The sequence below is a fragment of the Salmo trutta genome, chromosome 1 (assembly GCF_901001165.1).
Source record: "Salmo trutta chromosome 1, fSalTru1.1, whole genome shotgun sequence".
NCBI lineage: Eukaryota > Metazoa > Chordata > Actinopteri > Salmoniformes > Salmonidae > Salmo > Salmo trutta.
In genome coordinates this window covers 45,942,959-45,970,728 of record NC_042957.1, presented here as the reverse complement: position 1 = coordinate 45,970,728, position 27,770 = coordinate 45,942,959, and the positions used below count along the sequence as shown (strand labels likewise).

At 45.2% G+C, this 27,770-nt stretch overlaps 1 protein-coding gene across 1 annotated transcript; it reads right to left on the bottom strand.

Moving 5' to 3' along the window:
• Positions 1-309: 309 nt before the first annotated feature.
• LOC115197188 (U3 small nucleolar RNA-associated protein 18 homolog) lies at positions 310-21,599 on the bottom strand. The gene is made up of 14 exons (XM_029758493.1): positions 21,526-21,599; positions 21,190-21,411; positions 20,630-20,766; positions 18,203-18,298; positions 18,045-18,115; positions 17,406-17,500; positions 17,060-17,185; positions 16,605-16,779; positions 9,435-9,535; positions 9,208-9,298; positions 2,451-2,574; positions 1,109-1,283; positions 761-903; positions 310-653 (listed from the first exon to the last, which is right to left on the bottom strand). The coding sequence occupies exons 2-14, from the start codon at positions 21,394-21,396 to the stop codon at positions 629-631; spliced, it is 1,566 nt and encodes a 521-aa protein (XP_029614353.1). The 5' UTR covers positions 21,397-21,411; positions 21,526-21,599; the 3' UTR covers positions 310-628.
• Between the last annotated feature and the right edge of the window lie 6,171 nt (positions 21,600-27,770).

Sequence of the window (27,770 nt, the reverse complement as noted above, 5' to 3'; positions counted from 1 at the left end):
TGAATACTTTCTGAAGGCACTGTACGTTAAGTATTAAATCCAAAGTTGTGTGAAAATGATCAACTTTAAACACTATCAGACTTGGAGGAGCAATTTGGTCAAAATGGAATTCACAGTGAATTGTTCTAGTCCATTATTGTGGCTGGTAGCAACAGATTTTCAGGTCAACATGGAGTAGACTAACGGGGCTATAGTACATACAAGTTTGACAGCTTTTCTATACTTGTTTAAGCATTATAGTCAATCTATAATGTTATTGTTCTCCGGAGATATCTAGAAACAGAAGAAACTATAATAATAACAACCAAGTATCAAGGAAATGAAGTTGTATTTTATCCATTATACAAACATTTGTCAAACCCTAAAGTAGACAGAAAGAAATATACAGGGCATGCATTTTGAAAACAGAACACTTAAAAAATGTAATCACTCAAATTTGAAGGGAAAAAAAAAACAGGATAACAAAGACAGTTTCTTGCTGTGACACTTTCATAGATGAAATTACCATAACCGATTTCACAATTGAAGTCCTTTTCATTGAAAAATGTCTTCTTGAAGACAATGGTAGTTGTATTGAGGGAGCTTGGTGTCTTGATGTTGATTACGAGCCTGCTTGTGATGCTCTTCATCAAAAGTCTTTGTAATGCAACAACCTGAAAATAAACCAAATTATTATTGTAATATATTTATTTGTATCAAAAGTCACCCATAGTGTTTATGTTTTTTTATTTTCTGCTGTCTGAAAAAATACAAAACTCACCTGAAGAGAGGGGCATGGCCCTTGTTGTTGGCCAGAGAGAAGAAGCCGCTGTTTGGGGAGAAGTCCAGGCGGTGGGCCCTGTATATGGTTTTCCTCTGGAACATGGGGAAGTTGGAGAACACTGTGAAGCTGGGGATATGAACCTGAAATGAGAAGGGTAGACACATGGCACTTGGAGAGACTTGATGACAGTGAAAGAGAGACATGGTTTTAATTCCTTTTAAATCAACTCAAACTTTATTACTATCCAAGTCATGCTGCAATAAAACCTAATATTTACAAGAGACCAGGTGTATCTGTTATGATGACAAAGACAACATTAGGTGTATGTGTGAGAAAGAGACTGACCAATCGGGCAGCCTCGTCGTCAGCCCTGGAGGCAATGGCCAGGATCTCGGAGGTGGGGTTGAAGCGGAGAGAGGTGGCAGAGGTCACCAGGTTCATGATGGTCTTCATAGGCTTGGGGTTGTTCTGCTGCATACACTCCTCCTGGGAGTACACGTTCACCACACCTGCCGCTGACCTGAGACAATAGAAATGGTAGAAAAATAATGTGAACTTGTGTGCTACAGCTATATCTATATGAAAAAATATAATTGGGTTATTCCATGAAATGGGTGCCTTTGGCATCCCGTTGATATTTTAAGTAGAAAATGTGCACAAATATTACAATTTAAAAGCCTTTTATGTTAAATTAAGTGCCCTTTAAATGTAGACCACATGGAGAATTCAATAAATCTTTTTTTATTTTTTATATGAATAAAGTGCCAAAAATTCAGCATTTTGACATGTCCCTCCTTCAACAATGTGTCCACCTCTAGGAAGATTTTAACTCGCTTAACCCCAACATTTCTCCATCATTGTACAGCCCTAGTTATTTTGTTGCTTTGACAAAGTCATGTATGAAGATAATTTATTTAATGTGATTAATTTACATGTTTCCTTCATTTTAAGATCAACCATGTTACTTGAACTGAACTCTGGTATTAATATCGTGAAACTATTCCTTTTAAAATAGTTTTTGTCCTAAAAAACAGAACGTCAAATAGTCAAATGATAGAGTAAAAGCAGGTGAGCTGGTTCTACTCTTTTTGGCCATTTTCTGGTGGAAAACTGAGCGGGTCGAGCATAACATGTCAACCCTGTTACCCATGGACAGACAGTTAAAACATTTCTAGCCTACATTTTTTTGTGAAGCTTGCATTTAATTAACACTTCCTGTTGCACAAAACAAGATTCCATTCCCCCTGTCACGAGGAAATGTATGGCTGATTAAAGATGAAATCGTCAACCCTGTTAACTTTATTTGGCACATAATAGGCACTTACTATAAATGTTTTATTTAAATCGCTTTAAGTGGGATAACATGTTTTTTTTATTAAGTTGAACGTGCTCTTTATGACAATGTTAATATTTGTTACACTTCTTAAAAAAGGCACCTAATTGGTGGAACAACCCAATTATCCTGAAGGTTTTGTGGCAGAATCATGCATAAAAACAAAAAAAGACATCTGAAGCAAGACAAACAGGACAATGCAATGGTTTGATCACAAAACGACAGGGACTATCCCTGCTGAATCACATCAGCAAGGAAACGGATGAATTAATAAATAAATGAATAAAGCTACACACCAACAACCTTATATCACAAATGACATGGAAAATATTAAAAACAAAATGGCTGACTCACCCGCAGGCCAGATACTGTCCGTTCTTGGATGCAGCCATGGAGGTCCCACTCACACAGCCATCATCTATGAACCTGTTCAGGCATTTACTGCTCCTCATGTCCCATATGTACACCTCACCCTCCTCTGCAACATCAAAAAAAGTTTGGTACATACAGGTACCCATGTACAGCTTTAAAAAAGGTGGAATATGCAGAAATCACTCCGCCATTTTCTTTCTGCTAAAATGCTAATAGCCTAATTTCAGTTTGTGACAAAACAAGCAGTGGTCACCAGGGCAGGGGTCACTTTCTGAGTCAAAATACAAGCCAAGATCTACTGCTCAGATTTTTAATATTATTATTTTTAAACATGACAAAGAATGAAATATTAACCTATTTAAAAACTGTTCTGTAGCAATGAGGTTTAGTAGTAGGAAAAACACCCAATACATTATCACTGCATATTGGTTATGCTTGAATTGCCCTGCCAATGTTGTTCTTCTCAGATCATTTTGAAATTATATTTCAAAATTGTAGGTATAGGTATACAGCTGAGTGAGCATAATCATTTGCTTTTATTTTACTGGACTGATAGCCTGCATCTGATGGTCAGTCTGAAGGAGAGAGCAGCGGTGAGGCTTCCAGCCGATGGCGAAACTGAAGTCGCACTGCATTATTTCTGCCTCCTGCACCAATTTTATATATTACTATATATTAAAAAAAAAGACGCCGCTAACAACACTTTGCTATACTGCTTGCAGTGTGAGTGGATGTAGGGAGAACGCGCATTGACAGTGCTGAATTTCAACATGAACTTATTCATAAAATCAATCAGCTATATTCCGCTGAGTCTCTAGTCATGGTTTTAAAAGTTTTGAAATCTCACAGTCTCAACTTTGCTGTGCGCTCGAGGCTTCTTTTTACAGTCTATGGCTTGAGCTGAGCTATCTGATTGGCCAGCGGTAGGTCTGAAGGTGCACTTGATTTGCTCTCTGGGCCTGCCGGGTAAAGTGGAGTTCTACCTTCAGACACATGACATTTTTGAAAATGGGAACACTTTGCCTTCCCAGTGCTAGGGCTGCTGAATCAAGTGCACCTACCACCAACAGCACGAAACAAATACAAAAATCGGAACACGAGGATTTATCGTTGTTTTGTTTTTTTTACACAAATGTTTGGTGACCAACTAGGACCACTGGTGTAGAGAATCATTGTACCATCTCTGTTAAATATATGTTCCATAAACAAAAATATTGTTTGAAGCTGGTGAACAAAGCCAAAAGTAAAAAGACACAAAAACTAACTTAAGAATGTGAAGCTGTCACAGGATCCAACGAAAGTGGCGCCCCTCCTCGGTCGGGCGGCGCTCGGCGGTCGTCGTCGCCGGCCTATTAGCTGCCACCGATCGTTGTTTCAGTTTCGTTTAGTTTTGTCTGTCTGTTCCGCACCTGTTTTATGTATGTCATTAGTGGGGACTTATTTAATGTGTGTTTTCAGTTGGGGATTTTGTGCGGGATTGTTGATTGTCCATTCAGGACGGTGGTCCGTGTTTTATTACGGTTTTTTCTTGACAGTCTATTGAAGAGAGGATTTACCGGGCTGCGCCCCGTGCCTTTTTGTGCCGCTTATATATATTGTTTGTTCGCAATATTGGGAGTGTGTTTTTCCCAGGCAGTCTGTCTGTAGCGCCCTGTGCCTCGCGTTTTTTTGTTTTGTGTGTCAAATTTTTAAAAGGACACTCAACTCCAGCACCTGTCTCCTGCATCTGATTCCGCCTTACACCAGTCCAAGTCAACTCTGACAGAATCCCGCACCATCAACATATGGAGTCAGCAGGAGCAGAAGCGCCATCCATGGCTGAGCAGGTCTCCCAACATGCCGGCCTCCTCCACCGCCTAGGCTCGGCCATGGATCAGGTGTTGGCCCGGTTGGAGAGCTGGGAGAGAGGTGCCTCCCCAGCCAGACCAGCTCCGGTCCCTCACCCTACGCACCTATCCACACCCACTGAAGCGGGTGCCGGCGGGATCCGGATTTCACCGCCCAGGGAGTTCGATGGAACGGCCGCTGGGTGCAAGGGGTTCTTGCTCCAACTGGAACTGTACCTGGCGACCGTCCGCCCCCCTCCCTCCGACGAAGAGAGGGTGAGCGTCCTCGTCTCGTGTCTCACGGGTTGAGCCCTGGAATGGGCCAATGCGGTCTGGGAAGGTCCAGACTCGGCCCGGGGTGACTACCCGGAGTTCACCCGCCGCTTCCGGGCGGTTTTCGATCATCCCCCAGAGGGCAGGGCGGCGGGTGAGCTACTATTCCATTTGAGGCAGGAGACGAGGACCGCTCAGGATTTCGCATTGGAATTCCGGACTCTCGCCGCTGGATCGGGGTAGAACGAGCGGGCCCTGATAGACCACTATAGGTGTAGCCTTCGCGAGGACGTCCGCCGGGAGCTGGCATGTAGGGACAACACCTCCACTCTGGACCAACTGGTGGATTTGTCCATCAGATTGGACAACCTGCTAGCTGCCCGGGGACGTTCCAGTCGGGGCCTGTTCGTTCCGCCTACCAGTCCTCCCGCTCCACAGCCCATGGAGATAGGGGGGGCTGCACCGAGGAGGACCGGAGGGAGGGGTCTCTCTTGCACCCGATGTGGACACAGAGGACACACTGTGGACCGGTGCTGGAGAGGTCCCTCCGGGAGTTCGGAGGGCAGGCAGAGCACCGCTTCGGCCCCCCAGGTGAGTCCGCACCAGCCACACCCAGAGCCCCCTGTCGATCACTTGTACACCTCCGTTTGTTTCCCTAATTTTTCCCCTCACTTCCAGTATAAGGCGCTAGTCGATTCAGGTGCAGCTGGGAGTTTTATGGACCATGGGTTAGCGAAGAGGTTAGGGATCCCCCTGGTTCAGCTGGACCACCCCTTCCCCGTGCACGCCCTAGATAGTCGACCGCTAGGGTCAGGCCAAGTAGGGGAGGTCACAGTGCCACTGGTTATGCAGACGTGGGGGGGTCATGTGGAGCGTCTCAGCCTGTTCATCATTGACTCCCCAGCGTTTCCGGTGGTACTGGGAATCCCCTGGCTAGCCACTCACAACCCCCAGATTTCGTGGAGACAGAGGGCTCTAACGGGGTGGTCGAGGGAGTGCTCAGGTAGGTGCATAGGAGTTTCCATCGGTGCGACTACGGTGGAAAGTCCAGACCAAGTCTCTACTGTGCACATTCCCTCAGAGTATGCCGATTTGGCTATCGCCTTCAGTAAGACGAAGGCGACTCAATTACCCCCCCATCGACAGGGAGATTGTGCGATAAACCTCCAGGCTGACGCGGTTCTTCCTAGGAGTCACGTGTATCCTCTGTCTCAGGAGGAAACAGTGGCTATGGATACATACGTCACTGAGTCCTTGAGACAGGGATACATTCGGCCCTCTAAATCCCCCGTCTCCTCTAGCTTCTTTTTCGTGAAGAAGAAAGAGGGAGGTCTGCGCCCGTGCATTGACTATAGAGGTCTAAATGCTATCACAGTGGGTTTCAGTTACCCGCTACCTCTCATTGCTACGGCAGTGGAGTCATTTCACGGGGCGCGCTTCTTCACGAAATTGGATCTCAGGAGTGCGTATAACTTGGTGCGTATCCGAGAGGGAGACGAGTGGAAAACCGCATTTAGTACCACATCTGGCCATTATGAGTACCTCGTCATGCCGTATGGGTTAAAGAATGCTCCCGCCGTCTTCCAATCCTTTGTGGACGAGGTCCTTAGGGACATGCTCGGGCAGGGTGTGGTGGTGTACATCGATGACATCCTGATCTGCTCCGCCACACGCGCCGAGCATGTGTCCCTGGTGCGTAAAGTGCTTGGGCGGCTGCTGGAGCATAACCTATACGTCAAGGCTGAGAAATGTGAGTTCTTCAAAAGAGCCGTCTCATTTCTAGGATATCGCATTTCCACCTCGGGGGTGGAGGTGGAGTGTGACCGCGTGACGGCTGTGCGTAATTGGCCAACCCCAGCCACTGTGAAGGAGGTGCAGCGGTTCTTGGGGTTCGCTAATTATTATCGGAGGTTTATCCGGGGTTTTGGCCAGGTAGCAGCTCCCATTACCTCACTGATGAAGGGGGGGCCGGTGCGGCTACGATGGTCAGCAGAGGCGGACAGAGCCTTTCATCGTCTGAAGGTTCTGTTTACCAATGCACCTGTCCTGGCGCATCCGGACCCCTCTTTGCCATTCATAGTGGAGGTGGACGCGTCCGAGGCTGGGGTAGGAGCTGTGCTGTCGCAGCGTTCGGGCGTTCCTCCGAAGCTCCGCCCATGCGCGTTCTTTTCTAAGAAGCTGAGCCCGGCGGAGCGCAATTATGATGTGGGGGACCGGGAGCTGTTAGCCGTGGTCAGGGCTTTGACGGTGTGGAGACATTGGCTTGAGGGGGCACGTCACCCTTTTCTCATCTGGACCGACCACCGTAACCTGGAGTATATTCGGGCAGCGAGGAGGCTTAATCCCCGTCAGGCGAGGTGGGCCATGTTTTTCACGAGGTTTAACTTCACTCTCTCGTACATTCCAGGTTCCCGGAACCGGAAGGCTGACGCACTGTCGCGTCTCTACGACACCGAGGAGCGGACCATCGATCCTACTCCCATACTTCCCGCCTCCTGTCTGGTGGCACCGGTGGTATGGGAGGTGGATGCGGACATCGAGCGGGCGGTTCGGTCAGAACCTACTCCGTCGCAGTGTCCCGTGGGCCTGAAATACGTTCCGCTTGGTGTTCGCGATCGCCTGATCCGATGGTCCCATACTCTACCCTCCTCGGGTCATCCTGGGGTGGAACGGACAGTGCGGGGCCTGAAGGGGAGGTACTGGTGGCCCACCTTGGCTGAGGATGTCCGGCGTTATGTCTCGTCCTGTTCAGTATGCGCTCAGTGTAAGGCTCCTAGGCACCTACCTCGAAGGAAATTACAGCCCCTCCCTGTCCCACAGCGGCCCTGGACTCACCTCTCGGTGGATTTCCTTACGGATCTCCCGCCGTCTCAGGGGAACACGGCGATCCTGGTCGTTGTGGACAGGTTCTCTAAGTCCTGCCGTCTGCTCCCTTTGCCCGGTCTTCCTACGGCCCTGCAGACCGCGGAGGCCCTGTTCACTCACGTCTTCCGGCACTATGGGGTGCCCGAGGACATCGTATCTGATCGAGGTCCCCAGTTTACGTCCAGGGTATGGAAATCGTTTATGGAGAGGCTGGGGGTCTCGGTCAGCCTGACCTCGGGGTTCCACCCCGAGAGTAATGGGCAGGTAGAGCGCATCAACCAGGATGTGGGCAGGTTCCTGCGGTCATATTGCCAGGACCGGCCAGGGGAGTGGGCGCAGTTCGTGCCATGGGCCGAGATGGCCCAGAACTCTCAGCGCCACTCCTCCACTAATCTGTCACCCTTCCAGGTGGTGCTGGGGTATCAGCCGGTCCTGGTGCCATGGCAACAGAGCCAGACGGAGGCTCCTGCGGTGGAGGCATGGGTCAAGCGCTCTCAGGAGACCTGGAACGCGGTCCAGGAATGTTTAAGGAGGGCGAGCGAACGACACAAAGAGAGCACTGACCGCCACCGCAGTGACGCCCCCGTGTTTAACCCGGGGGATAGAGTCTGGCTCTCGACCCGGAACCTGCCTCTCCGCCTGCCCTGCCGGAAGCTGGGTCCGCGGTTTGTGGGGCCGTTTAAAGTCCCGAGGAGGATAAACGAGGTGTGTTACAGGTTACAACTTCCTTCGTATTACCGTATTAACCCCTCGTTTCATGTGTCTCTCCTTAGGCCGGTGGTAGCTGGTCCGCTGCAGGACAGTGAGGTGCTGGAGGCCCCCCCGCCCCCCCTGGACATCGGGGGGAGCCCGGCGTACACAGTCCGAGCCATCCTGGACTCCCGACGTCGGGTAGGGGGCCTGCAGTACCTCGTGGACTGGGAGGGGTACGGTCCGGAGGAGAGGTGCTGGGTTCCGGCGGCGGACGTTCTGGACCCCCCTATGCTGTTGGACTTCCACCGTCGCCGACCGGATCGGCCGGCGCCTCGCCCTCCGGGCCGCCCCCGAGGCCGGTGTCGGCGCGCGGCTCAGGGGTACTGTCACAGGATCCAACGAAAGTGGCGCCCCTCCTCGGTCGGGCGGCGCTCGGCGGTCGTCGTCGCCGGCCTATTAGCTGCCACCGATCGTTGTTTCAGTTTCGTTTAGTTTTGTCTGTCTGTTCCGCACCTGTTTTATGTATGTCATTAGTGGGGACTTATTTAATGTGTGTTTTCAGTTGGGGATTTTGTGCGGAATTGTTGATTGTCCATTCAGGACGGTGGTCCGTGTTTTATTACGTTTTTTTCCTGACAGTCTATTGAAGAGAGGATTTACCGGGCTGCGCCCCGTGCCTTTTTGTGCCGCTTATATATATTGTTTGTTCGCAATATTGGGAGTGTGTTTTTCCCAGGCAGTCTGTCTGTAGCGCCCTGTGCCTCGCGTTTTTTGTTTTGTGTGTCAAATTATTAAAAGGACACTCAACTCCAGCACCTGTCTCCTGCATCTGATTCCGCCTTACACCAGTCCAAGTCAACTCTGACAGAAGCATAGAAATAGCACACATAGAACAAATCTACTGCTTCTTAGAATTGCTTTCAAAGAGAATGACAGATCTATAACTCATATTTCTATGTGAATTTGGTCAGGTCGCCCAAAAAGTCACATTTTGAAGCGTTAACTAAAGTCTAAAAAAGGCTTTAGGATGTGATTGTGGTGTTAGGCTGTGGCTGTGTGTCTTAGACCAGGGTAAAACCCACCAGAATTGGTGAAGACTTTGCTGCCGTCGTTGGAAAAAGCCACTCCCGCAATGTTTCCGTTGATCTTCATGCTTTTCACTACCTCCTTTGTCTGAAAAAAAAACAACAGTGAGAAAATACAGACATTTATGCAATGCATGTATGCGCCTGATCCAAAATGGAGTCTTACATTTTGATCCATTTTGGATGTGTGGTATACCAGGTATTTGCCATCTACAATCACTTACCTTCATTGTTAAGACATGGAGGTATCCGGAGGTGCCAGTGAGAAGGAGGGATTCTCCATCAGGGGAGACTTCAAACTCTTTCACCCTCTGTTCCCTCAGACCTGGGGGACAATCATAATTGTTACTGCACTCAAATCACACAACAAGTCACTTACCCACTATATAAAATATACAGCGATTTTATCTTCAAACCAATCACAGAACACAATAATTTGCGCAGTAATAACTAGGCTTGGGTGGTATACCGTAAAACACGGTATTTGGAAATAGCCATGGGATGGTTTTCAACACCGTCAATACAGATAACTTTCTTTTCTAGACATTTGAATATTTGTAGCAACTTTAAGTAAATACCTGCAGTCAATTTGTGCAATACGTTAGGAGATAAAGCAGTTCCCATTCTTAATTTCACCGGTCACATAATATTTCATTATAAAGCTTACCACCACGTGCCAGGTGATCTAGGGGCGGCAGGTAGCCTGGCGGGTAGGAGAGTTGGGCCAGTAAACGAAAGATTGCTGGATTGAACTCCCGAGCTGACAAGGCGAAAAAATCTGTCATTCTGCCCTTGAGCAAGGCAGTTAACCCACTGTTCCCCGGGCGCCGTTGACGTGGATGTCGATTAAGGCAGCACCCAGCACCTCTCTGACTCAGTGGTTGGGTTAAATGCATTAGACACATTTCAGTTGAATACATTCAGTTGTACAACTGACTAGGTATCCCCCTTTCCCCTAGTTACACAACTAAATGTTTGCCAGCTAGATATCAAATCAAATTTTATTTGTCACATGCAACAAATACAACAGATCTAGACCTTACAGTGAAATGCTTACTTACAAGCCCATAACCAACAATGCAGTTAAGAAAAATTAAGTGTTAACAAAAGTATTTACTAAAATAAACAAGTAAAAATACAAATAAAAAAATAATTAAAGAGGAGCGATAAAATAACAGTAACGAGGCTATATACAATGTGCGGGGGCATAGGTTAGTCGAGGTAATTGAGATAATATGTACAAAAGCTGAAGAACATACGCACATCCAAGTACTTTCTGCAGGTGCTGGAGTCATGGAAAACAGAAAGGAAAATAATGCAGCACACTGCTGCTCATGCTCCTAGGTGAGGTCCTGGATGGCAGGAAGCTTGGCTCCAGTAACGTACTACGCACTACCCTCTGTAGTGCCTTGCGATCGGAGGCCGAGCAGTTGCTATACCAGGCGGTGATGCAACCAGTCAGGATGTTCTCGATGACGTGGCTGTCGAACTTTGAGGATCTGAGGACCGATGCCAAATCTTTTTAGTTTCCTGAGGGGGAATAGGCATTGTCGTGCCCTCTTCACGACTGTCTTGGTGTGTTTGGACCATGACAGTTCGTTGGTGATGTGGACGCCAAGGAATTTGAAGCTCTCAACCTGCTCCACTACAGCCCCGTCGATGAGAATGGGGGCGAGCTCAGCCCTCCTTTTCTTGTAGTCCACGATCATCTCCTTTGTCTTGATCACATTGAGGGAGAGGTTTTTATCCTGGCACCACACTGCCAGGTCTCTGACCACCTCCCTATAGCCCGTCTCATCGTTGTCGGGGATCAGGCCTACCACTGTTGTGTCGTCTGCAAACACGTATGGTGTTGGAGTCGTGCTTGGCCATGCAGTCATGGGTGAACAGGGAGTACACAAGGGGACTGAGCACACACCCCTGAGGGGCCCCCGTGTTGAGGATCAGTGTGGCAGATCTGTTGTTACCGAACCTTACCACCTGGGGTCTCCCCGTCAGGAGGTCCAGGATCCAGTTGCAGAGGGAGATGTTTAATCCCAGGGTCCTTAGCTTAGTGATGAGCTTTGAGGGCACTATGGTGTTGAACGCTAGTCAATGAATAGCATTCTCACGTTACTTTTGTCCAGGTGGGAAAGGGCAGTGAGGAGTGCAGAGATTGCATCATCTGTAGATCTGTTGGGGCAGTATGCAAATTGGAGTGGGTCTAGGGTTTCTGGGATAATGGTGTTGATAACCAGCCTTTCACCGTAGTCATTTAGGCAGGTTACTTTAGTGTTCTTGGACACAGGGGCTATGGTGGTCTGCTTGAAACATGTTGGTATTACAGACTCGGTCAGGCACAGGTTGAAAATGTCAGTGCAGACACTTGCCAGTTGGTCAGTGCATGCTCGCAGTACACATTCTCGTAATCCGTCTGGCCCTGCGGCCTTGTGAATGTTGACTTAAAAAGGTCTTACTCACACCGGCTACGGAGAGCGTGATCACACAGTCGTCCGGAACAGCTGATGCTCTCATGCATGTTTCAGTGTTTCTTGCCTCGAAGCGTGCATAGAAGTCATTTAGCTCATCTGGTTTGCTCATGTCACTGGGCACCTCGGGGCTGTGCTTCCCTTTGTAGTCTGTAATAGTTTGCAAGCCCTGCCACATTCGATAAGCGTCGGAGCCGGTGTAGTAAGATTCAATCTTAGTCCTGTATTGACGCGTTGCCTGTTTGATGGTTATTCGGCGGGCATAGCTGGATTTCTTATAAGTGTCCGGGTAGAGTCCCGCTCCTTGAAATTGACAGCTCTACCCTTTAGCTCTGTCTGGATGTTGCCTGTAATCCATGGCTTCTGGTTGGGGTATGTACATACGGTTACTGTGTGGATGGCATCAAGGCACTTATTGATGAAGCCAGTGACTGATGTGGCATACTCCTCAATGTCATCGGAAGAATCCCGGAACATATTCCAGTCTGTGCTAGCAAAACAGTCCTGTAGCTTAGAATCTGCATCAACTGACCACTTCCGTATTGAGCTAGTCACTGGTACTTCTTGCTTTAGTTTTTGCTTGTAAGCAAGAATCAGGAGGATAGAGTTATGGTCAGATTTGCCAAATGGAGGGCGAGGGAGACCTTTGTACACACCTGTGTGTGTGGAGTAAAGGTGGTCTAGAGTTTTTTTGCCTCTGGTTGCACATGCTGGTAGAAATTAGGTAAAAAGGATTTAAGTTTCCCTGCATTTAAGTCCCTGGCCCACTAGGAGCGCTGCCTCTGGATGTGCATTTTCTTGTTTGCTTATGGCCTTATATAGTTCGTTGAGTGCGGTCATAGTGCCAGCATCGGGTCCATCGTTATGTTCCATCAGCGACGTTTTGTTCGTGCGTTCTAGACACTATCAGAATGGTAAATCACGGTCATGCGCATGGCGCATAACGTGACAAAACATTTCTAAATATTCCATTACCGTACTTCGAAGCATGTCAACCGCTGTTTAAAATCAATTTTTATGCAATTTATCTCGTAGAAAAGCGATAATATTCCGACCGGGAATCTGCGTGTCTGTAAACAGAGGGAAAAACAGAAAGGCGGGGGCGGGCAGTGCTCGAGCCTAAGCCCTTTGTCCTCTGATAGACCACTTAGCAAAAGCGCTCGTGTGTTTCAGCCAGGGCTTTGAATTACGTCATTCAGGTTTTTCCCGGGCTCTGAGAGCCCATTGGAGCCGTGGGAAGTGTCACGTAACAGCAGAGATCCTTAGTTTTTGGAAGAGATGTCAAAGAAAGCAAATAAATGGTCAGACAGGCCACTTCCTGTAAAGGAATCTCTCAGGTTTTTTCCTGCCAAATGAGTTCTGTTATACTCACAGAAACCATTCAAACAGTTTTAGAAACTTTGGAGTGTTTTCTATCCAAAGCTAATAATTTTTGCATATTCTAGTTTCTGGGCAGGACTAATAATCAGATTAAATCGGGTACGTTTTTTATCCAGCCGTGAAAATACTGCCCCCTAGCCATAAGAGGTTAAACATAAGTTATTACAGTTTCTAATGTCCCGTTGGTAGGATAGTCTTGATCGGAGCTCATCCAGTTTATTATCCAATGATTGCACGTTAGCAAATAGGACTGATGGTAGAGGCAGGTTATCCACTCGCGGTCGGATTCTTACAAGGCACCCCAACCTACAGTACCAGTCAAAAGTTGAGATGCACCTACTAATTCAAGGGTTTTTCTTTATGTATACTATTTTCCACATAGTAGAATAATAGAGAAGACATCAAAACTATGACATAACATATGGAATCATGTAGGAACCAAAGAAAAATGTTAAAACAAAATCTAAATATGTTTTCGATTCTTCAAAGTTGCCACCCTTTGCCTTGACAGCTTTGCACACACTTGGTATTCTATCAACCAGCTTCACCTGGAATGCTTTTCCAACAGTCTTGAAGGAGTTCCCACATATGCTGAGCACTTGTTGGCTGCTTTTCCTTCACTCTGCAGTTCAACTCATCCCAAACCATCTCAATTGGGTTGAGGTTGGGTGATTGTGGAGGCCAGGTCATCTGATGCAGCACTCCATCACTCTCCTTCTTGGTCAAATAACCCTTACACAGCCTGAAGGTGTGTTGAGTCATTGTCCTGGGTCATTGTCCTATTACAAAACAAATGATAGTCCCACTAAGCCCAAAACAGATGGGATGGTGTGTCGCTGCAGAATGCTTTGGTAGCCATGCTGGTTAAGTATGCCTTGAATTCTAAATAAATCACAGACAGTGTCACCAGCAAAGCACCCCCATACCACCTCCTCCATGCTTCACAGTGGGAACCACACATGCGGAGATCATCCGTTCACCTACTCTGTGACTCACAAAGACACAGCAGTTGGAACCAATCATCTAAAATTTTGACTCATCAGACCAAAGGACAGATTTCCACTGGTCTAAAGTCCATTGCTCATGTTTCTTGGCCCAAGCAAGTCCCTTCTTATTTGTGTCCTTTAGTAGTGGTTTCTTTGCAGCAATTTGACCATGAAGGCCTGATTCACGCAGTCTCCTCTGAACAGTTGATGTTGAGATGTGTCTGTTACTTGAACTCGGTGAAGCATTTATTTGGGCTGCAATTTCTGAGGTGCAGTTTACTCTAATGAACTTATCCTCTGCAGCAGAGGTAACCCTGGGTCTTCCTTTCCTGTGGGGGTCCTCATGAGAGACAGTTTCATCATAGTGCTTGATGGTTTTTGCGATTGCACTTGAAGAAACTTTCAAAGTTCTTGACATTTTCTGGATTGACTGACCTTCATGTCTTAAAGTAATGATGGACTGTCATTTCTTTGATTATTCTAGCTGTCCTTGCCATAATATGGACTTGGTCTTTCACCAAATAGGGCTATCTTCTGTATACAACCCCTACCTTGTCACAACACAACTGACTGGCTCAAACGCATTAAATAAAGAAATTCCACAAATTAACAAGGCACACCTGTTAATTGAAATGCATTTCAGGTGACTACCTGGTTGAGAGAATGCCAAGAGTACGCAAAGCTGTCATCAAGGCAAAGGGTGGCTATTTCGAATTATCTCAAATATAAAATATATATCCGGCGCCATTAACTTCTTTGGGAACGGGGGGCAGTATTGAGTAGCTTGGATGAATAAGGTGCCCAGAGTAAACTGCCTGCTACTCAGGCCCAGAAGCTAAGATATGCATATTAGTAGATTTGGATAGAAAACACTGAACTTTCTAAAACTGTTTGAATGATGTCTGTGAGTATAACAGAACTCATATGGCAGGCGAAAACCTGAGAAAAATCCAACCAGGAAGTGGAAAATCTGAGGTTTGTAGTTTTTCAAGTGATTGCCTATCCAATATACAGTGTAAATTTGGTCAGATTGTTAACATCTAGTGGAAGCCTTAGGAAGTGCAGTCTTTAGAACGTTGTTTCAGGCTTCTATTGTAAAAGGGGAGCGAATAAGAGTTTTTGGAACCAGTGGTCTGGTTGAAAGCCTTTAGTTAAGTTACGTGCGCAGCCGTGAGCACGAGCTCCGTTCCCTTTCAAATGAAAGACAAAGGAATTGTCCGGTTGGAATATTATTGAAGATTTATGATAAAAACATCTTAAAGATTGATTCTATTTCGTTTGACATGTTTCTACAAACTGTGATGGAACTTTTTTGTCTTTGTCTGGACTTAGTGCCTGCGCCTTGTGCATTTGGAATAGTGAACTAAACACGCAAACAAAAAGGAGGTATTTGGACATAAAGATTAACTTTATCGAACAAAACAAACATTTAATGTGGAACTGGGATTCCTGGGACTGTATTCCGATGAAGATCAAAGGTAAGTGAATATTTCTAACACTATTTCTGACTTTTGTTGACTCCACAACATGGCGGGTATCTGTATGGCTTGTTTTGGTGGCTGAGCGCTATACTCAGATTATCGCATGGTGTGCTGTCACCGTAAAGCTTTTTTGAAATCTGACACAGCGGTTGCATTAAGGAGAAGTGTATCTATAATCCTATGCATAACACTTGTATCTTTCATCAAAGTTTATGATGAGTATTTCTGTAAATTGATGTGGCTCTCTGCAAAATCACTGGATGTTTTGTAGGCAAAACATTACTGAACATAACGTGCCAATGTAAACTGCGATTTTTGGATATAAATATGAACTTTATCGAACAAAACATACATGTATTGTGTAACATGAAGTCCTATGAGTGCCATCTGATGAAGATCATCAAAGGTTAGTGATTCATTTTCTCTCAATTTCTGCTTTTTGTGACTCCTCTCTTTGGCTGGAAAATGGCTGTATGTTTTTTTGTGACTAGGCGCTGACCTAACATAATCGTATGGTATGCTTTCACCGTAAAGCCTTTTTGAAATCAGATACTGTGGCTGGATTAACAAGAAGTTTATCTTTAAAAATGGTGTATAATACTTGTCTAAAATGTGCTAAATACTCTGCAGTTGTGCATTTGGTTTGCTAACTTACAGTAGTTATATAGCTTCTTGCAAAAAACAAGCTTCTCTTAGTAAGAGCAGAGAATCCCTCCTGGATCAAGAGCCTTGCCGTCTAATATTTGTTTTGTGTGTGCAGCAAACTGTAGAATTTTTTGTTATTTGTATAACTGAGTTGGGATGTCTGTCCTGCAAATCATTTGGATCAGAGACTGTATAAAATGTTCGCACTGAGATTTTACATGTACTTGTTAGCATTGCTAACCTTCGGTTTACAAAGTCTCAGCGGGGTTTGTGTTCCATTCCATATTACCGGATATCCTGGGATGGACACAAGGTCGGTATGAAGGTTTGACAATCTCGATACCGCCCAAGCCTTTTATTACTAGGCTATATCACTACCTAACAGCCAACTGGTTAGATTACTACCGAGCAGCCTTAGGCTTCCTCCTCCTCACCTCTGACAGTGTGGACAGGGATGACCTTGCCCTCCATCATGTCGTAGATGTAGAACAGCTTGTTCCTGAAACTGGTGGCCACCACCTGCTCCCCATTCACGCTGAACTGGGCCTTGTGCACCGGGAACTTCTCCAGGTGAATACTCTGGATCTTAGGGTTGGTCTTCCCATCAACCTGGAGAGGAAGGAGGGACATTTAGAGTGAGGTGGATGGTAATTAATATAAGTACAAACTTGTCTGTTAGTGTCACAGATACACAAAATAACCATAAAATAATAATCCGTAAGGATGTTTGGTGGTCCGTTGAGAGTTTGTATTATTTTTTTGCTTATATGGTCAAAAAAAGGCCTGGAGGATATTATTAAGGGTATATGACATTCCCTATACTATGTCTCATGATGACAGCCACAATAATGCCTGAGAGAAGACTGCAGCTGATGAGTAAAATGAATACCTGGAACAGAGAGATGGACTGGTCGAGCCCTGCTGTCATGACAACCTGGGCAGAGGGGTGGAACTGCACCGTGGTCAGCCTGTCCTCAGACGGCCGATCGTTGTTGGCGTGTAGGCACTTCTTCATCTGCAAGAGAGTTAAATATATCCATAATAAATGTACTAGCATCACATGTAAACAAAACCACATGATCTAATACTGGAAAATGTAATGGTTTTGTAACTCCCAAACCTTTAAAGTACTCTGGTTTAGAGTGCCCATTTGCAGTCAGAGAGAGACCTGGTTGTTTTACTCTAACTTAACCTCAAATGTGGTAGTGGTGAGATGATGGGAGAACAGAACTCACCCGTATGATTCCTTTGGGAAGGCTGTCGGATGAGCCCACAAAGTTGCCCGTCTTCCTCATCAGGTCGTCTCCATCAGAGTCTTCATCAGAGTCATCTTTAGTTTTTGGAAAATAGACATCTTTTATTGAAAAGACACAAATGTATACTATATACCAGGGCTCAAACTAGATTCAGCCGCATGCCAATTTTTTTCTTGAGCCGACGGTCAGAACATAATTACAAATAATTTGTAAACTGCAAATTGTCCGCAAGAAGCCCAAACAAATATACAATTTCATTAAAACAATTTCAAACTGTCTATATCATGAAAAGAGCAGGTGTTCATAATGTTTTGTAGACTCAGTGTGTATCTCTCTATTATGTGTGGGAATAGTTTGGAACAGATTTCCAAAATTAAAATCACTTAGAAATTATTTGTTGGTGTTTTTACAGTGTTTTATGTCCAAAAAAAAAATAATTACTTCAGAAAACCTGGGAGGGCCAAATAAAAATCACCAAAATTCAGCCCGCGGTCAGTTGGGGAACCCTGCTGTATACACTATACCACCATTATTTAGTAGGTAATCATCAGTGAGGGGCATCTCTCATAACATATTACATGGATCATGAAGATGTTTATAACCAAAATGTGGGTTTACCTTTTTTCTTATTCTTTTTCTTTACTTTTGTCTCTGCCCAGGACGGCATTCCACCCATTGCTTTTTGGAACCTGGCAAAAATGAGTTGGAAGTGTGAGTTTGAACCACCAGATCCCAGCGGTATTTACTCCATGGCTGTGTTACTAATATCCACTTACTGTTCTTTCATCCTCTGCTGTAACTTCTGTTTGGACATCTTGGCCTCTGCATCACTCTTGGTCAGGTCTCTACGGAACCGGTGTGTCATGTCCACTCTAGGAAACAGGAGGGAAAGATCATGGATGAATGAATAAAAAAAAAACAGTTGCGTAACTGCTAAGGATGTAATGGTTCACCGAAAACGCATCAGTCCCTGGTTCAAATGTTTAAGAAACAAATCGATCTAAATGTACCATGCATCGGTTAGAAAATCGACTCAAACGTTATGAATCGTCAGTTCACTAAAAGGTTTTGCTCATGTTACTTTCTTTCTACCTTCCGAAAATACCTCTGATCTGTTGTGAAAACTGATGCTTCCTCTCCTTCATTGTCAAACTAAGCATGTAACTGCGTTGACAGTCATTGATTTTGGACACTGTGTTAACAAACCTCCAAACGCATTTCAATACCATACAACACTCCTTCCGTGGCCTCCAACTGCTCTTAAATGCTAGTAAAACTAAATGCATGCTCTTCAACCGATTGCTGCCCACACCCACCCGCCCAGCATCACTACTCTGGACGGTTCTGACTTAAGTATTTGTAGTTGTCCACATACTCTAGGTGTCTGGTTAGACTGTAAACTCTCCTTCCAGACTCACATTAAGCATCTCCAGTCCAAAATGAAATCTAGAATCGGCCTCCTATTTCGCAACAAAGCCTCCTTCACTCATGCTGCCAAACATACCCAGCATGCAAAATGACTTGTAGATCCATTTAATTTAATTTAATTTATATATATATATATATATTTTTTTTTTATGGATCTACAAGTAATTTTGCATGCTGGACAACCCGAGGGAATATCAGTAGCCTACTAAAACTGAGCGCTGCTTCGCACGCTGACCAATAATGCCTCGATCACACCGATAGCGTCATTGCATTTTGGTACACCAGAAGGTGAAAGTTGAACTTTGGTTGCACACATTCAGATGATGCTGCGTACCATATTGCACAATGACTCTGTAGGTGTGATCGAGGCTTAACAAAAGTTCAACATTCACCTTCTGCTACCCTTTCTGTCAAGATGTCTACGCAAAAAGCCCCCCCCCCCAATCTAATAGTGGGGTGATAGATGCCCACTAGTCTCCCTTATGGCTCAGCTCAGGTGACTACATACACCATAGACATTCACACACACACACACACACACACACACACACACACACACACACATCAGCTCAAACAGATCCAGCTCAGAGGCCCAGCCCATGAGCTCCATCATCAGCAGATTTGAATTTAGAATGGAAAATGAATGTGTTTATGTAGCAAATGTTGTAGCATCGAATATTATCACATCAAACCAAATCGTATCGATTTGTTCCTCTCATCAAACCAAATCGTTGCAAACTAAAACGTATCATTCCTGTCAGTGCTTGACTTGGGTAGGAGCTCACCGGAGCTGAGTACCAGCACCTCAAATGTTCTACTGCTTGAGCTCCTCTTCATCTTGTAGAATATTAGCTCAAAAGTATTGCGGGAGCTCCTGCACCTAAATATAAACAGTTCCGGAACCCAAAATGGATACCGGAAGCTATTTCAGTCCAGGTCAAGCACTGGTTTCTATATCATACTGGAGCCCATGTATCTACCGTAAATTCCGGACTATGAGCCTCATCTTTTTTCCCACGCTTTGAACCTCGCGGCTTAAACAATGATGCAGCTAATATATGGATTTTTCCCGCTTTCAAATGTTTTTCTCCAAAAAAACACATTCTGTGTCGTGCTCAGTTTTTTTTGAGGCATGAAGCTTTCATTAGACCAATGAAATTGCCGAACGGGTTAAGGTCAAACAGTGACGAGAGCGACAATGAAAACGATCCAATATCAGATGAAGCAATTCTGAGGCTATTCAACTCCGACACCGAAGGAGATGACTTCAGTGGTTTCAGTGCACAGGAGGAGGAAGATAGTGACCAATGACTTTCTTGTTAGGCTACTGTTTACTGTAAATGTTTTATTTTTTGTTACAAGCCGTGTTTCGTTAAAGCCTATTTATTTTTGTTACAAGCCGTGTTTCGTTAAAGCCTGTGTAAAGTTCATTTGTTTCAATGTACCGGTAGGCACCTGCGGCTTATAGACATGTGCGGCTTATTTATGTTCAAAATAAAAAATTAAAAATTAATTCAGTGGGTGCGGCTTATATTCAGGTGCGCTCAATGGTCCGGAAATTACGGTAGATACGTATAGATTCGTCTTCAAAAGGGAAAGATGCACATCACTAGTAACTGCCCATACAAGCAATGTTTGATTCACATATCCATGTAATTGACATTAGGGTTACATGACTACAACTAATGTAGTTACATGAAGTGTGAAGCATTGTACATGATGACATCAATGCTGAAAAGACACAATAAGACATTGCTGCAGCCCCAGGAACTAACTCTTCCTCCAGATCATCATCCTCATCCTTCCATACTGCTGTCCTTGTTGGCTGAACCTTCAGCCGTGCTTCATTCTCTACATCGGAATCGCTGGAATCGTCATCATCCAGAAGTGTGGCACCTCCATCCTCTCTGTCCTGTTGACAAGAAATTGATTTGCTAAAAACTGACTGCAATGAAACTAAAAGTAAATGATGTGACTGAGGGATATGACACTGGAGATTATTAGTCTATTACCTGGTTGTAACTAACTATCAATCAATATTGGATTTATATCTATGACATGCTGACAATGTGGCAACATAATCCACTGAGCATCTGGCAGGCAGCATCATTCTGTATGGAATCAGAGGTGCAGAGGTGTATTCATTACGCCGATTTTTCAGATTGGAATGGCAACCGCAAAAAATGAACTACAACTTCCGTTTAAGAACCCAACAGATTTTACGTCACGTTGAAGAGCGTTTGGAGTTGTTGCAAAACGTTTTGTAACAGACGAAACGTTTTGCTACAGAATCGGCGTAATGAATACACCCCATATGTAACTAATGAATTCCTACCTCCACGAGCCTTTCCACAAGATCATCTTCAGCACCAAAAACAAGCTCTTCAAGAAGTTTTACAGATGCATCTTCTTCGCCCAAAACAGTCACTGCCTGGGCGTTTTTGTGTTTTTTTAACACTTCTTCCTCGTAGTCAGGCTCTGGCTCAGAGACTCTCTTCTTCGTCTCTCTCCCCTTTCTAGAGTGTATACCGACTTTGTCCATGTTTATCGTTTAAACCTTAGCATACGAATTGTAAGAAACGAATTGTAAGTTGTCTCAGGATATACCCTAGAATTTAACAAGATTCTGTAGACTCATAAATGTGCTAGCTACTCTTTTACAATAACATACCTCATGCACCCAATGTTTTCCACATGGGGTTGGCTGCAACGCTGTCCTAGTTGTGAGCAAAGTCAACGTGCGGCTGCACTATTTCATAAAGTTGCAAAATATGTGCACAGAGAAGAACTCATGGCCCACGCAACGCCCCAACAGTGTACATGTTTTATTAATCAGCGGTTGGGCGCAAGTTGCGCGCAAAATACCCTATCACGTGTTTCCGTTTTCTTGACCCCTGAACTCGGAATAAATTGGTTTTTTTCTCTCTCTTTACACACAAACGTTCTGGCAAAGATACTTGCGCCCTGTTGTAAAATGATCTTCATATTTTGCATTTGTCATTGATGAAAAGTTTTGGGGAAATCTATGTTGAATTTAATGCTCCTAACTATTTCATAAATCTTTATTTATTGATGACTTCTTTGAGAGTGTACATATCAGTGTAATCATTGGGTATTTGTGAAAGTATATGAAAAACAGGCAAGATACAATGATACAAAATAAAGATAAAAGACTATGCATGGAAAATGCATACCAGTCATGCATAATGGAAAAAGATCATCTTAATATACAGTATTGGGAATGGGAACTTTCCTATATTTTCACATACACAAATCTGTATTCTCTTACATTTCCCTCCTGGTACCCCTCCATCTATAGGCCATAGTTAAGATAATTATTATTTAAAAATACTACAGGTTTAGAGAGGTGATCATAAATCAAACTATCAAAGGGGTGCAAGAGAGACAGGGGGATTATATACATTGACAGAAGGAGCAAGGGAATGCAGAAGCTCTAAATAGCAACTGTCAATGACCCATTTTCAAGCCCACCCTTGGCCTCCAACCAACAGATACCTCTCAGGCTGACCCTAGCCCCTATTAATGGACCCTTATTCATTACAAAGACTGTATGATCAGCAGGATTATAATAGCTCCACTTTGACCTTGGCAACCTCTCCCGAAGAGCTGTATAGAATATGATGGGCCACAAACCATACCCCTTCCCCCACTGGAAATATATGCATCTAAATGTGTTGAAAAAGCCACTCATTGTATTAATTTTGTGTTTCAATGTAATTTAAACACATTTTCACCAAGGTCAATACAAACAAAGCTAGTTTGAAATGCCTTCTCAGTTTGCAAGTATATTACAAATATTGAAATCATGTTCTTAACACAGTAAATGGAACACATCTGGTGTGAAATGTTCATTTTGACCAACCCCTTATCACTTCAGTGTTTGCAGATAGGAAGGAATCAAAAAAGAATAAGCAATATGGTAGAACCAATGCGATGGTAGGTAGCCTAGTGGTTAAGAGTGTTGGCTCAATAACCAAAAGGGCACTGGTTTGAATCTCCAAGCTGATGAAATGAAAAATCTGTTGATGTGCCCTTGAGCAAGGCACTTAACCCTAGTTGCTCTGGATAAGTGTCTACTCAAATATCCATGTCAAGAGAGTCTATTAAATTTGACTGCAGACACAATGCTGTTTATTAGATGTTGATGGCTAACCCTTTCCTAATTCTTCCTACAACAAGCACAGCCCTTGAATGGTTTTGAGATGGCTCTGGAAATGGCCCGGAACACCCTGACCAACAGGGGACGTTTATGGGACTCCTGTGCAGGTGCTGGTGGCAGGTCGTCCTCAAGTTGGGGAATGAATGGGACAACATGATCATCATCTGTGATAAGAGAACATTGCAGGATTAGAATTGACCTTCCCTGTGGCTCAGTTGGTAGAGCATGGTGTTTGCAACGCCAGCATGGTGTGTGCAACGCCAGGGTTGTGGGTTTGATTCCCACGGGGGGCCAGTACAAAAAAATATAAAAATAAATAAATAAAAATGCATTAAATGAAATGTATGCATTCACTACTGTAAGTCGCTCTGGATAAGAGCGTCTGCTAAATGACTAAAATGTAAATTGAACATGGCAAATGTACTTTCATTCTCTCCGACCACAGTCTAAACCAACCAGACAAACGGTAATACATCAAAATGACAGCATCAATGATTTTGACCTTGGGAAATGTAAGAGTTGCTACAATGTTTGCCTGACAGCTCATCAAACTCAGTGGCCTTGATCAGAGAAAACATTATGGGACCAGAGATTAATAAAACTCAGCATTAAACTCAGTAAAGCTGCAGTCACTCTGACCACTGGCCACATCTTAGCAATGCATCAAAAGAAAAGGATCATCATTGTGTGTCGCTTACCCAGCGCAACTCGAGAGGTGCTGAAACGCTGCGAAGGCAGCTCCTTTTGAGTGAGGTGGCTCTCTGGTTCCACTCTGCTCTTGAACACCTGTTGCCGGGTAAATTCATCCTTCCATTAGACGCCCCACAATGTCTCACTCTGACCCCATTAGCTTTGGATTCTATTTCAGCCGTAATGAAGGGCAAAACCCCCAAACATGGATCTCCATACCTTGATCCTGACCGTTGGCAACTTTGGGCAGCAACTGAACCTCCGGCCCTGGCTCTTCTTCTTCACTCTGGCAGAGGGGACGTGACGAGTCTCTGTATCGCCAACAGCTGTAGAAGTGCACCTCACAGGCAATGCAGTGTCAGGGCGGTTGGAATGGAGCTCAGACATGTCCTCAACAACAAAGTCACTGGAGGCCTGGCTAGTACCGGACCTGTGGGTACTTGTGGCCTGAGAGAGACATGTCTCTGACCTGTGCACAATATCTGGGGGCAGAAGAAATAAAATAATTAAGCTCAGGATTATGTTGTGTATATTTTACAATAATACACAATCTTGAAAATCCAATGAACACAATTGCATTAAAATGATTAATCTCAAAATGAGTGAATCCTACATGACAGGAGTTAATCAATTTAGTGCATACTACAAAATAAAATAAATGAAAAGTGTTCATTTCACTTACCATGCACAAAGGTCGCAGCAGACACATCATCGGTCAGCGGGTCCATCGCCTGGCTACTCACCACCATACAAACCTGAGAGGTTTTAGATGAGACATCCTGGTAGACATCACGGACAGACATCACATGAAGATGATCCTCTTCACCCACATCAGGCTCATCATCTTCTAGTCTGTTCAGAATGGAGTCCAACATCTCCGTGGCCAGTTGGCACTTTTCGGTCATCTGCTCGCCCAGAGATGAGTGCTCTGAGCCAGCTACTCCGGCCTTGATCACATTCAGAACCTTTGTGAGGATCTTCTTGGCGCTGCGTCTGACTGACTCCTGGCTGACTGCAACTGTTGGGTCTTTGAGGTCATTGTTGGTAGACACTTCCATGTCCTGAATTTTGTCAGCGGTTACATGGGTTTCCTGGTGGTCTCGCTCGTTGGTGAGGTGGCAACCAGTGTACAAACTCTTCAGCTTGTCCACAGCTGTGCTGTAAAGTTTCTGGGAGGATAACTGGACCTGTTCCCAGAACATGCTCCCCCCTGCCCTACTCACCTCAAATGCCTCGTTTAAGTCCACTAGAAGGGACTCAAGAATGCGAGTTGAGGCCTCAGCAATGTTCCTTGAGGAGATGTGGGCTGACAGGATGTCCATGGTCAAAGAAGCATCTCTTATGACCTGAGTCACTACCTGTTGTGCCTTGGCAAGGTATTCTGCCATTAGGCTGTCGGTCTGAAGGTCAGCAGGATGCTGCTTTTCTCCCTGTGTGGTCACATCCTGTGCAGTGAGTGGATGGCTTAGGATAATTGTTTCCTGAACCCTCTCTGATGGTGGGAATGGGCAATCAATGAGCAGGGAGTGGTAGATGGCAGTGGAAGATATGTCTGGGTGTTCTCTCATAGCCTCCGGCTCCATGATTGCTGAGGGGCCCTGGAGCATCTCACCAATTTCCAGATCGTCGATGCTCTCGACACTCGACACTAGACGCGCTAGAAGGTTTCTAGCCATCTGGCACGGATCAAAGGACTCCTCTGAGTTGCTGTCAAGCTCTGTTTTTATCACTTGCAGGGCAGTTCTGACTGCCACTGCTGACCGGACACAGAGCATCCTTAAGTCGGAGTGGGAGCGAGGCAGAGGTGAGTGGTTCGAGGGACCACTGCTGCCCTGTGAGGATCTGGATCCCCCCTCCAGCTCAAACTCAGACATGGAGGCTTTGAGTTTGGGTGCAGCTTTCCGGACCATGTCCCTTGCCACACCATCAATGTCGAGGCCTTCAATCCCTGTCAGGGATCCAGCGGTCTGGGGCCCGGATAATGCCTGGTTCTCTAGATATCCAAGGGCATCCAGGGTATCATCGACCACCAAATCCACCAAATCACTGGACATGGCAGTGATTCTGTCATGACGTGGCTGGATATTCTGTTCTGTCAGGGACCAATCCCACAGGGATCCGCCGTACATTTCAGCCATTTTCAGCTCGACGGCCCTGGTGATCTTCGCCCGAGACAGGTTCAGCAGGTGGTCGCTGCCTGACTGTCTGGCCGACATCCTAATCCCTGATCTCTGGACCACCAGACTCTGCACCTCGGCCGACACCGCTGACAGGAAGTAGGTGAAAGGGGAGGACACCCGAACCTCATGTCTTGTCTGAGCGTTGCTCTTCGCCCTCTGGATGCTGCTGATGGTTGCAACAATGACCTGACCTGCCAGTGGTCCTAACTCTGTCTCAAGCCTGCTCTCAATCTCCAGAGGGGACTTTCCAGACAGCCGAGTGAGCGCCATCTGTCCCATGGTATGGCCATTCATTGTGGTTGTGATTGTCCGCAGCATCTGTTCAGCAAACTGACTGCTCGGTGAGCTGATGCTGGTCGAAGGAGCTTCGGCTCCCTGACTGGCACCTCCTTTCAGCATGAGCTGGGCTAGTCTGGCGTTGATCTGTTTGATAATGATCTCCACAATGGCCATGATCAGCCTGGTGTCTGCAGACAGAATATTAGGCCTCATCTTCTTCGATCTCCTCTGGATGGATGGCAGTATGACCTCACTCAGGGACCTGTGGGATTCTCTGTGAACCTGACTGAAGATGAAGCTGTGAGACAGTCCGAACACAGACCTCAGGGGGTCTGAGCGGGGTCTGTCCCAATCCTCTCTATCTCCGTCCTCAGACGTGGAACAATATCTTCTTGGGTTGTCATCCTCTTCCTCATTTCCCAAAGACTCCTCTGAGCTGAAGAGGGCCCCACAACAGAGATATGGTAACAACGACAATAACAAACATTTATGGACACAAACACTGCTTTAAAACGTTTTTTAAAAGAAGCAAAGGAATTGTATAAATTAATCAAAAATCCAACTAAAGTCATACAGATGTAGGATCTTAATTTCATCACCCTGTTGCAGGAAAACCTTCCTGCAATGTAGGACATGTAAAACGTGTAGTGTATTTGTGGTTTAAAAAGGCTTCTGAAGTTTGTAATTTCCACTGAAATTTCTGACTTGATTTTCCCTTACGAAAAAAGTCTCAGCCCCTACAAAACTGTCTATTAATTATAATCCAGATAATAATTCACATTTCCTGTTGCTGCAGGATTGTTTTCCTGCTCTAGCAAACTTAAGATCCTACATCTGTATTCAGTGTAAATAAAACATTTTAGAGAAGTCATTATTTATACACAGTGAAGAAAATAACTGTTTCAACCATTATGGGGAGATATAAGCTTCTGGGGGTACATACGAAAGTGGGGAGGGGAAGGGAGTTGGGTTCCGTGTGCTGGCACCAGTTCTATGGCTAGTGACCTCGCTTGGCCCATGACTTGGCCCAAGGCTGAATCTGACACTGCGGCATGTGGAAGCTGCTTTCAGATCAGTTACATTGATTACGACGGAAGACCAGGAGGAGGAAGTTGATGATGATGGTGTCAAGCACAAATCCATGCTGAGATCAAGGGCAGGGACCACCACTGTTGAAGAGGCCTCCTTCACCCATGACACAATGTTCTTGCACTTAACATAAGCCTCAACTACGGTGAACTGTAATGTAAAAGAACAGCCGGGAAAGGTTGTTTTAAAATCTAACAAGATCTAACATTCACTTAAGTCTGTCTACATTGTGCTGTTAGGCCTATGTCTTTATTACCTAATCCGAATGCCACAACTGAATTTATTAAATAAAGTTATTCTATTCTATTCATCTTCCTCCCACCTTGTTTTTGAGATATAAAGCCTGCTCACCAGGTTCCCATTCTCTAGACTCAAAGCGCTGATTCGCCAGCTCCTGGTACATTTACTGTAGTATTGTAATAGAATATCTAGGCCAGGGATTGGCAACTTTTATGGGGGTGGGGGCCACAAAAAATATGAAATCATCATGAGGTGCTG

Excerpts from the sequence above, each read along its gene's own strand:
- LOC115197188 (XM_029758493.1), bottom strand. The coding sequence starts at position 21,396 with ATGGACAAAGTCGGTATACACTCTAGAAAGGGGAGAGAGACGAAGAAG. Across the intron at positions 18,116-18,202 it reads CAGCAGAGGATGAAAGAACA|GTTCCAAAAAGCAATGGGTG; the intron begins GTAAGTGGATAT and ends CATTTTTGCCAG. Across the intron at positions 17,186-17,405 it reads TTCCCAAAGGAATCATACGG|ATGAAGAAGTGCCTACACGC; the intron begins GTGAGTTCTGTT and ends ACTCTCTTGCAG.